Below are 15,909 nucleotides of genomic sequence, written 5' to 3' on the forward strand. Positions count from 1 at the left end.
AAATATTTCATAGACAGCAAAAGTCTCGGGAAAGGAAAATGAACGTTAGTAAAGATAAGAAAAATGCAAGAGTGGTTACTGTGGGAAAAAGAAAAAGTACACTGGAAGAGATTCCTTCTTCCGAGTCTTTTTTTACATGATAGCAATACTATTAATGACTTTTATTATTCTTATCATGACCACACTAACAGTGGGAGCTGTATGAAACCCAAAGGAGTTAAGCGAGTTGCCAGATAGGATAAAATCAGACTTAGAGGCACTGACATAGAGAAGGAAAAATACTAAAATTACTTTTAAATCAAAAGAAACTAATTAGATTTTTAAATTATTTTGTTTTCCTAATGGCAATTTTAGCGAAAAAGAGACTTTATTAAGTTATGCGATACCATTTTATTTCTGACTCTATGAGAAATGCTAATAAATTCTTAGTTCCCATGCTCGGTAAATACAGATGGAGCACCTGCTCCCTGAGAGGCACACTTAGCGTCACACAGGAGACGAACGTAGAGTAAGTGGCTGGGACAGGAGCTCACAGTCCAGCAGAGGGCTGTGACTGTGACAGGTCGCGTGTCACGTTACTGCGTGCACTGCTCAGGGGGCTCTGTGCGGAGGCTGCCCGCTGCCCTCCGCAACTCTTCCTCTTCCTCTTCTTCTGCACACACAGCCCCAGAATGAAGATGACAGGCTCGGCCACCCAATGGCTCGGTGCCGCCACGTGAGGTCAAGTCAACAGGACACGTGATGGCTCTTTGAAACCTCGACGAAGAGACCGCTGATGCAGGCTCCCTGTTCTTCTCACTCCCCTTTTAAACATGGACATGAGGCTGGAGCTGCACCCCTGGCCCCAAAGGGAAGGGCCACCCCCTGGAGACCTGGCGGGGAAACCCCGAGGCCTTCAGGGAGGCCTGAGCTGCTGACCTCGGGCTGTCACAGGAGCGAGTAAGAGCACAGCATTCTTGTTTTAGCCATCTTTACTTGGGGATTCTATGATGCAAGCCTTAGCCAAGCCTCATCCTCGCTAAGGCAACTGGTGACAGTGCCACACACACACGTGGAGAAGACGGGCCGGTGACACCTACCGGGAGCGGGTTAGGGAACAGGCGGCATCGAGGAAACGCGTGCGAGGCCGCATAAGATTGAAGGGTGTGAAGAGACAACTAAGGCGTTTTGCATGTGGCTATCAGCGGACCGTGCGTGACTACATCCTCGGGAAGACACTTTGGGGCATGGAGCTTGGAAATGCTGAGAAACTTCTGGGCTTTGGAACTAAGGGGAATCACTGCAGGCTACGAGATCCAAAGACAGAAAATGTATCAATCAAAGCGACACAGAAATAGCAGCTAATGCGAAGGACTTACTACGTGTCAGAAATTTTCTGAAGCATTTTGTGTGCTTACGATTATCCCCATTTTTACAGATGAAGCAACTGAGGCTTCAAGAGGTTAAGTAACTTACACAAGGCTTTGCATCCAGTAACAGGTGGAACTTAACTTTAAATACAGTCATTCCGACTTCAGAGTCCATGATCTTCTGCTCTGTGCCCAGTGTTTCAAAGGAGTAAAAACCTTTCCACTAATTTTTAAAGTAATAGGTGCTACTATATTTAACTATAATTACATTTTCTAATGCAATAAAAATGAACAGGTATGAACTAGTACATATATTCCAAGAAAGTGAGTTTAGAGAATTCTACGTATTTGTCATTTTATGATAAAAATGTGCATTTATAAATTAACACAAAACTAAGTAACCTGGAATTACAGCACTAAAATGTTTAAAATCAAGAGCTAACATACACTGTGCAACGTCATAGTCATTTTTTCCTTCTGACTGTGTGGTCTTTGCATTGAAGCACATAGACTAAAATTTCCCGCCTTCTGGAAATAAGCTTCTCTCTTGAAATTCTTGGGCGACTCAACTCCCAACAGCTTATTGTGCTCTCTCCCACTGATGACACGATTCTAATAGTTATGTATCAGGTGCGCCCTAAATATTTTTCAGTTTTACACTTAACATTTCAAAACCGTCTCCAATATGTCATTTTAATGTATAAAAGATAGTAAGTGGGTTGCTGGAAAAATAACAAATGAGTCATGCACAACTGACACGTAACCGCCTAAAACGAATGATTTGCTTACTGCTAATGTCATCGACTTGCCTAGTGGCTCATCTCATGGAAGAGTGTTTGGGCTGACGAAATGTTTAATAATGAGAATTAGTGAGGCCTAAATTCTATCAATAAGCAATTTTACAAAGATAATAAAGAATCAGCTGGTGAAGTGTGAATATCAGTTTAGTCCTTTTTTCAAAATGTGGAAGTTATTAAATACCATACTAATTCAGATTTATTGCAAAATTCAGCCTGATAACTAATGTTTATTAAAATAGAAACATATTTATATCAGTAAGAGATTTTCTATTGCAACATCAGAATAAAGGCTAAATTTAAATGTTTAGCTGACATAAGACATTAATATTGAATAATTTTCATTACTGTAAAATCATTTAATGAATCAGTTAAAATGATCCATGTAAATCAGTCTCTTTTAAGGTAATCACGCTGACCTAGTTAACTTTTGTAAGAAATATATTTATAATAAGACTGTTTTGAAATGATTAAAAAATAAATGAAAAGATACCTTCATTTTACCCACAGAGAGGGAATGTGGTATTCATCAGAAACAAATTGAACATATAGTAATACATTGAATATATAGTAAGACTTCACTTAAAAAAAAAACACATTGACCAGTAGGGGTCACTGTTACTTTGTTCGGCTGTCACCAGCTGGAATTAGGGAACCCGTCTGAATTAGTTACAAAAATCAAAATGGGAATATAGGAAATACAATCACGCAAACATGCTGCTGCACAAATATTCAAAGGTAAATGTAGATGATTCATTACTTTATACGTTTAATATGCATTATCATGCCAATTTTCCTATTGCTCTATAGATAATATGTAAAATTCATAAATATACGTGTATATATTTATATTTTTATATTTGTGTGTATATATATATATATAGCAATTCATTATTTGTGCAAGCTGAGCAGTAAAATGATCAAATATTTACGTGTTATCTAGAAGCTTTTTAAAATGTTCTTTATGAAAAGCGACAAAAATGTCACAGCATCATAATATCAAAATCCTATATATTAATGCTCGTCCTAAGAATACGAAATGCCGCGGCTGAGTTAGGCGGTGTAGCCAGATGCCAGAGTGTGGGAGGGACACACACGTGCTCACCAGGCCGTGTGCGTATTACCGCACAACGTCAGTGCTGACCGGGCGGTGCCGGACACACTGGGGATACGCACGTGGCTCAGGTGAGAACGCGTGTGGAGAGGGGCCAGGAACTGCAGCTTGGACCAGCGTGTGTGAGGGAGACCAGGGCCAGCCGTTCAGGTACGACTATGAGGACCAAACTCAGGGGCAGCAGGAGACGCTCTGGGTGGAGACGCCCGGTTTACCCACCGGGCACCCACGCCCCTCGCCCGGGTCGGCAGCAAAGGCCTGCCAGGGGGACCTTCTGAGTCCAGTGAATTCCCATCAGCCCCAGGCTCCATCTTGCCCCACTGCTCACTCTCAAAATTCTTTTAATAGGAGAAAAGGCCTTTCATTGTATCGTATTGTTAAAATAATTGACTAGAAATAATGAGTTTTGATTTAAGTACAATCGCTCAGACAACTTTAAGTCGCTGCAGCACAGTTTATCCACTCTGACGGGGGAGGACTTAAGGCGGCAGGAGATGTGAGAAAGGACGGCGGGGAGAGAAGGGGAAGGGCACACTCGAGGGCAGAGGCAGCTCCGTAGGCCAGCCGCGATCGCGGGGTCAGGCTCTGGACGGCTGGAACGAAACCAAGCTGTGCGGCCAGGTGTTTTGTTCCGCAATTCTGCTTCATACGATCTGCAGAGATGATTTTTGTTTTGTTTTGTTTCCAACTTTTTACTACAAGCATTTTCTTCCAATTTTTTTTTTTATGATGAACGTTTTGAAATGCACAAAAAAGTTGAAAGTACAACAAAAATCCTACTTCTAGATTCAACAATTTTTAATATTTTGCCACATTTGCTTTATCTAGGTATGCATGTTTGGATATTTATTTAAATATAATAAATTTAGATATGTTTGCTCACTTGACTTTGGCCGAACCACTTTAAAGTAAGGTGCAGACGTCATGACACATCAGCATGAATCTCCTAAAAATAACACTCTCCTACCAACCACAAGAGCTTCCTGATCCCAAAGAAAAGTGACAGTCACTCCCCATCACCACGTTCAGACTTCCAGTTGTCCTCGAAAATGTCTTCACTATTTTGTTTTGCTCCCTGGGATCTAATCAGGCCCTGTGTGGCACCTAGCTGTGCCCAAGGGCAGTCCCCACCTCTCTGTCACTCAGTACACCGACTTTGACGAGACCCGGCCAGCCATCTTATGGAATGTTCTGTAGTCTGAATTTGCACAGAGGTTATTTTTAAAACACAACCACCAAGATGCTTAGTTACGGAGGACTGAACTAATTGTGACAGCATTCACTACATGGAATAATCCTCTGATAGGTCAAGTATAGTGAAAAAAATATGAAACTTTAATGTCAAATAGTAAAGTTAAGATAATGTTTTATTTCCAGGCTCACAAGAGGCTTCCAGACATAATATCAGTAATCACTGGTAAAATAATTTGAAAGAAATGAACGATGGATAACATGCCCAAGAATTCCTGACCCTCTATCGTGGCAGACTTATATTTTTTAGAACATGCTATCACTTAAGCAAACACCGGTTTTTGCCAAGAGTGGAAAGGAAATATGAGAAGAAGCATCTGGCAGTTTCCTCTAAATCTTTTTCGACATTCTCCAGAAGACACTTATAAAATGGGGGTATGACATCTACAACCTCCGCCATATAAATATTTTCTATTGTTTCTGAGTGACAGTTAACAAAAAATGAATACAGATTTTAAAATTATGAAAAAGAAATGAACGACAATGAAGATCTGATCTGACTCTAGGCCCAGAGTATGGCGCTGTTGGGACTGGGGCCACAGGCTCCCTTCTGCTCAGATGCCCATGGCTGACTCCAAACCAGAACAGATGCACCAAAAACGTGTTCAGATGCCTGGCAATTTCCAGTGAGGCTCCAATATGCAATGGAAAAATAGAACTGAAATACTGTCCTTGTGAGTTTTAAATGAGCCAGCTCACAGAAAACACTGTGCCCAAGCCTTTGCTAATTGTGACACCATTCACTCTATGAAAGAATTCTCGCTAGGTCAACTGTACCGAAAAAACTCTGGAACTTTATAATATCAAGCAGTAAGGTATTTTCACAAGCAAAACCATTTGTGGAGGAAAAAACAGCCCGTAGCTTCTATGTCTTAAATTAAAGGGGTTATGTAATAAGTATTTAGCCAGTATTATACAGTTGTGAATAAAGACAGATTAAGTTATTTTACCTTGTTAAAGTATCTGATGATTTCTCTAATTCTTCACATTCCATGTGAAACACACTAGAAAAGGAATCCTGAAAACAGAGCAATAACACGGGCTGAGAAATAAGTTTGACAGGGTAATAAAAACCGTCTAGATACAGACATACATATCTAAGCAATGAATGACACTAATAGTTCTATATGATATTTTTTATTTACTTTTAGATTAAACTGAACTAAGTACTCATTTCATGACATCCTGTTATTAAAAGCCATGTTCCTATAGTTTCTGATCTTTACTTGCAAGAATGCTGGACAGCTATTTTTTTCTACCAGTTGTTAACAAATATGTTACCTTCAAATTTTCTCTATATTTATTCAAAATCCTCAAGTTTTTGCTTTTATGCATACATTGAATGCTGCTAGTAGATCTTGGGTAAAGAATATCTTTGTAAAAAGAAACATCATCCAGTAATGTTTTCTGAGATCGTGAAAATAATTGTGAAGATTTTAGCAATATAGAGAGTACTTTTGGAGTTATATTTAAAAAACCGGAACACATATTTACCATATTCTACAGTTACACCTGAATAAAGAATTAGAAGGAAATAAAGACATAAAACAATGATATTAGTTTAATATCATTTTGGGGCATAATTTTTTTCTTGCTGGGTACATTTTTTTTCTTGCTTATATTTTGATTTTTGCTCATATTGTTAAAATACTTTTAATCAACAAACAATTGTAATATAAATGAACATCGAGTCACTGAATTCCTTTTCTAAACTCAACAACTGGCTGGAGTTGTTAAAAAGTGAGCAAAGTGTATTAACGGGCATCTGGTTGGGCTATACTTCAAAGCACCACGGATCCAAATCGGCTGCTGCCGTGATAGGTGTTAACTGGTAGAAGAGCTGAATGTTAATTAAAGTGATATTTAAGTTACCTAAAAAAGGAATGCCTTATAACTTTCAAAAATTAAATGCTAAAGAGTAGCTCACAGAGGAAACACGATAAACTGACAAACTGCATTAATGAGTTCTGACCTGAACTTTAAAAAGATTGCTACTATTTGTAATCATCTCTATATTAAGATTTTATAACTGATTAAAAATATGAAGAATCTATGAGAATACTGATTATCTGATAGCATAGTGAGTTCTCATTTGGTATCCTATTAATAAGAATTATGCACACAAAAAATGATTAAGATAATGTTGGGGTCATACAGTACAGTCTTACTATTTAAAACAATTTTTATTTTATTTATTTATTTATTTATTTATTTATTTATTTATTTATTTACTTACTTACTTACTTACTTACTTACTTACTTACTTACTTACTTATTTATGCGAGGCAACCCTTGGTTGACCTCACAGATTGCAAGGACCTTGTTAGCTCATTTTTTATTTTTTAATGCCTACAGCACCTGATCTTCCTAGGTGGTCTCCTACTCAAGTACTAACCAGGCCCGACCTTGCTTAGCTTCCGAGATATCCCAGAAGTGGTGGTTTACAGGTTGAGAAGGGAAGGAAACTGCCCCTGGCAGGGGGCCCCAACTCTAACGGCAGCTCGGCTGGCCCGTCCAGAAGTGACCAGCCCTCTGTGAGAACGAACTTTCCACACACATATGTTTCTTTACATGTACCAGTCAGAAGAGCTAGGTGGGTCTCCATGTTGGTAAAGGATCTGGGACTTACAGGCACCTTTAAGAACGCTGCCTCTACTGGGCCCCAACTTTTGGTTTTTAAACAATTTCTGGTAAAAGGAAATGTGCATACTCAACCCATTCAGAGTGGGGGACCCACCTGTTCACAGCGGGCAGCGCACGGCTTTCCCTGACCAGAGAAAGGCAGCACCTCGTGACATGGCACCTCTGCACCACGCAGTGGAGCCACTGACCGAAGCCACACCCGTGCTCCTGCGCCCACTGCGCCCAAGAGGGACACGGAGGTGAAGGGTGACCAAAGGCCCCTCCAGCCACACCTCTGCCCCGGTGCGACCGTAACAGCTCCAACTGCCACCGGCTTTACGTAAACACCACACACAGTTGGGTTTGAGAGAGGGTGTAAAGCTAACAAGGTGTTTAAAAGCTGTGCTTTAAGGAATATAAGTTTCTGTCTTTCTAAAAATAAAAATGTCACACTCTGTACTCACGGAGCAATCTTCATCCACGATGAAAATGGTGCATTTCTGCACCTGCATGAAAGAGATAATAGTGGCAGCTATTTTCTTTAGAATTACTTCTAGTGATTGTTGCTCTTCAAAAATTAAGCTAGCGAGGTCGAGCAGCACCTAGACAAAAACATCAAGAGCTTATTACTTAGCAAGTGCTCATGATTATTAAAGTCATACAATGATTTATATGGGTTATAAGTTGTATGTATATATACACATGTATGTTAATTTTAAAGATATATATATATTTTAAAATAGTTGTATATATACATATATAATCTAATGAGTTACAACCAGGTTTGCATTGGAGTATTAAATATGTAAGTCTCTGCTAACAAAACTTCTCTATCTATTGTTAGTGCAGTTAATACAGTGGTTATGATCACAGACTCTGAACTCAGAGTCATCAGATTTTAATCTTGGCTTCCTTTCCTGTTAGTTTTGTGATCCAGGGCAAGTTTCTTGAAAAATGGGGATAATGGTAGTACCAAAATCATAGGAATGCTATAAGAACTAAGTAAGTTAACATTTATAAGGCATTTTGAACAGTATCTGATACATAAAACACAATGTTTATAAATAATAAATGCTTATCAACATTTATCAACATTATCAACATTTTCACAGAGCGCAGTAAATGCTGTCCAAACTAAACAAAGTTTTAAGAGTTCTTTTTGTGTTTTTCCTGATAATGTTGCTTTCCTTTGAATTCCATAGAATTTCTTCTAATTTCATAAAGTATTTGTTTGATGAGGGGAGAGAAAGGGTATTACAGACAATTTATTGGAGATGATACTACCTTAGTGGAGTCCTGAAAACTGAGTAGGGATCATTCCAGTGGAGTGGGTAAGAGAACTATTTCAGTCGAAAATAAATGAATTGAGAGAAAGCACACTACTAGGTTTGATTAAGTTTATGAGAATACAGAGTATAAAGAAGAGAACTAGGGAGACGAGAATGCAGGATTAGGCAGACAGAAAATCCCCCAAAGCTCCATATGTCTCTTGAAGCAGTTTGGATGGTGATGGACTGCAGGAAGAAAGTGACAAGATCACAGCTGTGTTTGTGAAAATGGGGACTGGATTAATGGGTGGCAACAACGGAGCGTGGAGACAGGAAAATACTGCATTTGAATGCAATGGAAGGTCCAACATTTTACTACCTCAAGTTCTAAAAGAAGAAAATAGAGAGCAGGGAAGACAAATTATCTAAGAAATAATGAAAAACAATTACATAGAACTGAAGGGCTAACGTCTCCAGACTGAAAGGGATATTGTAAATCTACAAAGAGCTAAGAATCAGAACGACATAGATGCTAGTTAGAAGACAAAAAACACTACCTTTAAATTCTGAGAAATCGATTTTTTGATTTAGAATTTTATACCCAGCCAAACTGGCAGGATGGTACGATGCATATTTTCATACACTCAGGGTCTTGGAAAGCATGCCACATCAATGCCCTTTAATGGGTGGCCATAAAACGAGGGGGTAAAACTGAGAGAGAAGGAGTTATGGGATCCAGCAGATAAGAAGACGAGTCTTTCTTTCTAAGAAAGCAGTGAAGCGAAGTTCCATGATGGCACCTGTACCACGAAGGCATGGAGGGAAATGGTTTAGCTTGGAAGAGGAAAGATGGAGAACCTCAATTTGGAGGTCTCGAAGAAAAAGAACCCAACAGAATGCCTAAATAATGGAGAGTCTAGAGGAAAAACCCAACAGCCTGAGGCTACACCGGAGCAAGCAGTTCAAGGAAAAAAGAATGGAATTCAGAAACATTAAAAAAAACCAAAACCTTAATACGCACATTTACACAGGCATGATACTTACAAACACCTTATTCTAAAGTGCAACTTTAGTATTAACCTAGATAAAGCTTAAGAAAAGGCAATCACGGTTGCAGACAATATACACGTCATCACTGTGGGCAACATAAACAAAAAGGTCCCTGTGGGGAAGCGGAGGTAAGGAGTGGCAGACGGGAAGGAGAGAAGAGGGGGCTCAAACCCCATCTTCCGAAGTATGGAATCAAGAGAGGATGTCTCTAGGTGGTCGAGCGAGAACTGAAAAGCTTTTTAAACCGTGCAATTGCATCCCATCCAGTCACTCGAAACAGTGACACAACGATACTGGTAGGATGCAGGTAACGCGAGTGAAGGGTAATGTAAGCCGAATAAACCCTCACCTGTTCAGTTAGTGAGCACTGTCTGACAGTGATAACATATGGAAAATGGGAAATGGAAATAACTATTAGATGAAACATAAAATGTTTAGAAACTGAATCTGTACTATTTGGAGTTTTAATCATACACGTTATTACTCGGATAAAAATTTCACAAATTTTAAAACAGAATTCCTGTGCTCTCTTTCTAGGAAGCAGACTTGCCTGGTTTCTCTTGTTCTCCAGAAGTGAAGTTTCATAGAGTTGGGCATTATGAAGAACAATACCACAAAATGCCAGGTAAGCAGCAAAGTCCTGGAAAACGGGTGAGACAACACCAAATAAAACTGTCTTGTTATATTGCCTGAGATGCAAAAGACAACCCAAAATATCCGTAGTTGAAATAAAAAGAGAAAGCCCAAAGTGTAGATGTTTGTTCTGCATAAAATTAGGAACCGACATAGAGCAAGTGTGAGCTAAATGCACAGCTAGTGGGTGACAAGTGTTGACGAAGTCTCCTGAAGTCGTACGTTAGTGTAAATGAGCAAGGAGGGACGGGGAGCGACTGAGACGCAGGTCTCTTTGTATAATCTGAAACTGAAATTCGCTCTATGCAAAATTTGGTGTAGAGTCTCTGAATGGCATTAAGGCTTGGATATATGCTGAGACGATATAAAAGCTTATAATTTACTACTGGGGCAAATAAAGCTCACATGATTGTTGAGAGAATATTGGCAATAACAGTTGCCAATATTAGCTTAAATATGTTCTTTTTTAACATGCATCTATCATCCTCAGTACACCATACTAAGGTGGTATGCTCACAGTTATATCAATTCTTGATTCAATAAATCTTTACATGGCACACTTTATCTACAATCATCGGTTTATTTTGCCAAATGATGATACAGCCTAAAGAGGCAAATCTTTCAAGAGTGGTTTATATTAACAGACTATAAACAAATAATGGAATATAGAGCCAATCTAAAACCGTGTTCCCCACCAAACATTCTCAGGTGTCATTAACAGGATAGGTGAATAGATGTCTGTTACTCTGATTTTAAAAGTACTTGCTATGCTCTGAAGCAATTAACACATGGAGAGCAAGACAGGTACAAATACAGCGTACAGCACGGAGACACAAATCACTGTCGTGTCTGCGTGTCTCTCAAAAGCTTCTACTAATTTTCGGGGGAGTGACAGAAGTAGCTTGAATTAGAAGAATTCAGTGGGTCCCATGATATACACATAATCATATATTCAAGAAGACAGACAGTGAAACCTGCTGACAGAATGAAGTTGCAAACAGGTTTATGGGCTTCTGCCCTGAAATGCAAAACATGCTGGTGTGGGCTGTGGGCTGTGGGCTGTGGGCTGTATGCCTTCAGAGCCGGACGGGACGAGTAATAAAGTGATGCTGACTGCCGTTCTTTCTAAGTCACATCATGCAGCCTGGATCTGCACCTTGGCGCCCTATTGTCTGTGTGCAAAGCTTATAAAACAGTCTGAAATCTGCTTCACTGGGAGGCAGTTCCAAGTTTCAGCTGACCTGCAGTGCTAAACTTGGAGCAGAGCGTTAGGGGACTGTACTCTAGGTTGGGCTCATTTACAGCAGTGATGACAGGTAAATGAGCGGTTTAAAGACCACGTCGCCCTCTGTGTGGCCCGGACATGCACACAGCCCTGGGGTGCGGCCACACAGTGTGGAGGCAGCTGGGGGTCCTGAGGCCTGCATAAACATCACGGCGCTCCGAAGCCCGCTTGGGCCTGTATTCCCCATGGAAGAGACACTTGGACTGTTTCGGCTCACTTTAAGCCAGAATGTTCTTGTGATCGACAGTTTCAGCCACAGCCAATCCTAGAGGTGTGTACACTGTAAAGATGAAGCCTCTTCCCGAACGGACCCCACACCGGACGCAGGTTTGGTACCTTTTCGTCTTTTTCAGTGAATGTCCCGCCATTCCCCGACTTCTTGTTGATGGCCTGGGCTACACCAACGACCTGGTATGAGGAGAGAAAAGTGGTCATTTCGATGACCAAAATTACTGGTGTGAATGCACCACGTGTGTTTACAGAAGAACTCCTGCACGGACTTTAAAATAACAGTAAGCTACAAAACCGAAAAAGAGAACAACCCTCAGCATTTGAACCAGCTCTGCATTGCTTATTAGATTCTTTTTTCCTAATAAGAGTCTGAATGTTTTTTGACTTTTTGGATCCCAAACTACATTTGATTCGGTGATTTCACCCTATGCCGTGAAAGAAATTATGGGCAGTCACACTTTAAAAGAGCATTTTTTATCACACTTCAAATAAAATATATGATAAAAAGAACATTTTATATTGGTTTTAAATATATTATTTCAAACAGGCTGAATGCTCTTTTAAAAAAAATGAAACAGGAGCCGATCGCAGATGTTAGAAACCTAGGAGGACTAGGGGGAAAAATAATTCCTAATGTATAAACGCAGTCCAATTTCTTTTGAAACTCTTGACCTTGAAAATTATGTTACCTTCAACAGACTTATTTTGGGGGAAAGAAGTTTTATTGAAAAATCAAAACAGGAACTAACAGGCTGAGCCTTACGTCAAATGGATCAGAAGATGTTTGGAAGATAAGCTACACCATAAGAAAACTGAGTTGCACTCTGTGCACGTGTTTTACGTTTCCACAAAAGATTTAGCAAGGCCTTAAGAACCTTCTCACCTTTCTGCCTGAAAGTGTATTTTACTTACCTGTCTAGTTCCAACTTCAGTTTGAGTTATCGCCTTAGTCATATAAAAACCTTCGACTTACTTTGCCTCCTCTTTACTTGCTATAAACTCTACTCTTTCTTCCTTCTGCAATTTACTCTCAGTTGACGAAGGTACTCGACCCTTTGAGATGGCTGCGCTCTGAGAATGCGCAGTCTTTAGTGCCGTGTGGATGGCTCGCTCGTGTTTTCTCGGCTCGCTCCAGCCCCTCAGCTCTAAGAGGCGGCTATAAAATGCCCCTCTAGGGCGGCACGATCGGTCTATGGCAGCGATGCCCACCACGGCTCAGAGTGCAGAAGGGGACACCTCATATGGGAGGAAGACAAGGCTTTTCAGAGAAGATGACGTTTTTGTTTTTGTCTTTAATAAATGGTTTCATAAAAGACGAAGTTTAAATCTTCATTTTAAGGAAGATGAGTTTAAAACAGATAAAGAGGCTCTCATGCAAACCTCACATAACTGTACAGTACTGATGTAGAGAAAAGTACGTGTCGATGTGCTGTGTGTACATGGAGCCGTGTGAGGCAATGTGCTAGGCAAGAAGATAAGGAGGAAGTTCCCACTTACTCAAAAAGGACAGGGACAAGAAGCCTGCTGCTTATTAAAGGGCCAGCACCCAAACCACATTAACACGTTAGTCCACCGTGACATCCCCATAAACTGACAGTGAGGTCACAGTTTCTCTTAAAGTCTTAAAAAAAAAAAAAAGACGAAAATCAGCTGTGCAATATATTTTCTAGTGAAAGCGATAGTGTAGGCTGGTTTAGGTCATTCTTAAGGGGTCCCTTGAGATAGGGGACGTTGGTGTGGGGTGTTAGCTCACCGCAGCCCAGGCTGCAGGCTACACACACCCCCAACCCAGTTAGCGGTGTGTGAACTGATCTGGGATGCAGGGAGAGCTGGGAGGGCAGAGGGTGTGATGGTGTGCTTGTGGGCCCGTGAGCACCAATCTCTCATAGAAAAGCAAAGCCACTCCTTTTACACTCGAGAACATCTATAGGGTAAGCATTTTTCTAAGAGTGGGCAGAAAAGTTTTCTCTGGTTAAAAAAAAAATGTCACTGAAACCACCCTAAATATAAGCCAACATTCACAATTTTCAACCAACACAAGAATGCTTACAAAGTTCAATAACTATTTTCCATTTGCAGAATTTCCATTGATTCTCTTTCCAAACCGGCCTATTCCTCCCCCTCCCCCTTCTTCTTCCTTTAAGTACCGGTACCTGCTGTCTGTCTCTAAGTCCATCCTAGCGGGCACTGTTTCCCGTGGGAATGCCATGTCCCTGAGCCACGTGGCATCCTGGCACGGCATGGCGGTGCGAGCTGGAACGCCATACCTGTCCCTGCCCCCACCCCGCAATGCTCCCCGCTCCGCACCCCGACATTCACCTCATGATCCTCGACCGCAGACCTCATTCCAGGAGCCCATCCAGCCTTTAGGCACTGTCCTTTCTTACTCTGGGGTCCCCACTGTTTCTGACAGCTGGGGTTTTCCCTGCCTTGAGCTCATCTATAATTTTAAAAATCACTTTTGGTGAAATTTTTTCTTCTCCTTGTCTGTGGAGTGGGGGCAGGTATGCTGCCGTCCGTTCAGCTGGGCAAACGGAGCAGAAGTCGTGTTCACAGCCTTTGCACCGACTTATACCCCTGAATGCCAGGTCTCTACTACGGTTATTTGTTTTCCCCAAACATTAGGGTGAGACATTCACCATCAGGCAACTGCATGGAACGAGGACTTCCAACCATGTATTTTTCACTCTCCCTGATAACCAATTATTTCACTAATAATTTTATAAATTTAGATATTAGAAGTTAATTTGTTGAAAAAAGGATTAATTAAACATAATAGATACTTAAGAAAAAAACCAGGCAAGTTCTTTCAAGAGACTATTAGACCAGAAAAATATATCTAATACGTGTTTATGCCTCCATCCCCAGATGGATGACATTTTAAAAATATTTTAAAAACAGCACTGATAAAAGCAACAGATGAAAATAAGAAGTATAGTGTTTGTCCAAGGTCACATAAGAGAGTAAAGAGAAAAGAAAAAAAGACTTCGATTCTCCAAATTTCAAAGATCCTAAGCAAAACTAGCGCCCTCTGCCTTCGTTGATAGAAAGTCTTTCTATTGCTCCTTTCGACAAATTAGTTCATTTTCTTCAAGCCAAGAAACTGCTAACCACAGTTTTTAAATGTCAGTTTTCAAAGACAGCTTTTGTGGCAAGTGTCTGTCAGACCCCGTATCTGAGGGGCAAAGCCCCTAAAAATGTCAGCTTCCGTAGAGAGCCCCATCACTCTGCCCACCTGCTGGACCCTCAAACACCAACACTTTATGCTATTGTTTTTTAAGCACAAAAGAGCTTCTCTGTTTTCTGTTTTACTGGCAATTTTCACAGCATAAATGGACATTATGTCCTCACAGGGTCAAGCGTTCCTTTCGGAATGCAAAGGGCAAGACTCGCGTCTCGCGGAGTGAGAAGCATGGGACACCAGAGCTGGTCCTTTCAGGGCACCGGTCACGGCCACAGTGAGCAATTTCTCCCTCGATGGGCAGCTGCCCAGACCCTTACTGCGGCCACATTCACCCCACACAGCTCCCATCCCAGTTCCAGGGGACGCGCCGCACAGAGGGCAGAAGCGGGTGAGGAGGTGCAGACTCCGCACCCCTCAGCCGCCTCTCCTGCCCCCGCAATGTCTCTGTCGCCATGCCGGGACACGGCACCATCCGCGACCTGAGCCAAACACCTGACTCCACCAAGAAAGCGAGAGCTTCAGAGCCACATGGCACTCTTCACACTGTCCCTGGGCTCGGCCGGTCACTCAGCAACAAATATGTCCTTCCACAAGCAACTGCCACGCACCTGTTACGCACCAGACGCTGCTCTCGACAGTGAAGACACGGCAGGGACCGAGACAGGCGCACAGCCCGTCTCCCCTTACGAGGAAGGGCGGGCGGCAGCAGGCACGGGGCTGCAAGACGCCGCAGGGTCTGAAGACGGAGGAAGGGGCCGCAGTCGTGGGGTACGGGCAGCCTGCAGAAGCCAGACAAGGCCAGGGACGGACCTTCCCAGACTCCACCCAGGAGCTCAGCCCCACCGGCAAGCGGAGTGTAGCCCGGTGAGCACGATGTTGGACTCTGGCCACCAGCACACCGTGCTGCGTTGAGCCACTGAGTTTCGGGCCGTCGTTAGGGCAGCGAGACACTCGTACGTTCCACGGGAGTTGCTCTCACATCCTCCTGCTCGCTTCCGCTCTTCCTCACGGGCCCCAGACTGTGTCTCGTGTTTCACCGTCTAAATCCTCACTTTCCTCGAAAGCCCTGACATCTCATCACTAATTGTTTTCTTGTTTTCAGTCCCTTTTTGACACTTATGCCAA

At 41.8% G+C, this 15,909-nt stretch overlaps 1 protein-coding gene across 5 annotated transcripts in view; it reads right to left on the reverse strand.

The window, feature by feature from the left end:
- PDE5A (phosphodiesterase 5A) overlaps positions 1 to 15,909 on the reverse strand; it is a 103,966-nt gene that overhangs the window by 47,624 nt on the left and 40,433 nt on the right. For all 5 annotated transcript variants that reach the window (XM_039879510.1, XM_039879509.1, XM_039879511.1 and 2 more), the window contains 4 exons: positions 11,706 to 11,777; positions 10,002 to 10,091; positions 7,598 to 7,735; positions 5,462 to 5,529 (listed from right to left, as the gene is read on the reverse strand). In XM_039879510.1, coding sequence (XP_039735444.1) covers positions 5,462 to 5,529; positions 7,598 to 7,735; positions 10,002 to 10,091; positions 11,706 to 11,777 — 368 coding nt within the window. The remainder of the gene's footprint in view (positions 1 to 5,461; positions 5,530 to 7,597; positions 7,736 to 10,001; positions 10,092 to 11,705; positions 11,778 to 15,909) is intronic.

This window comes from Pteropus medius, unplaced genomic scaffold, assembly GCF_902729225.1.
Source record: "Pteropus medius unplaced genomic scaffold, Ma_sr-lr_union100, whole genome shotgun sequence".
Classification (NCBI taxonomy): domain Eukaryota; kingdom Metazoa; phylum Chordata; class Mammalia; order Chiroptera; family Pteropodidae; genus Pteropus; species Pteropus medius.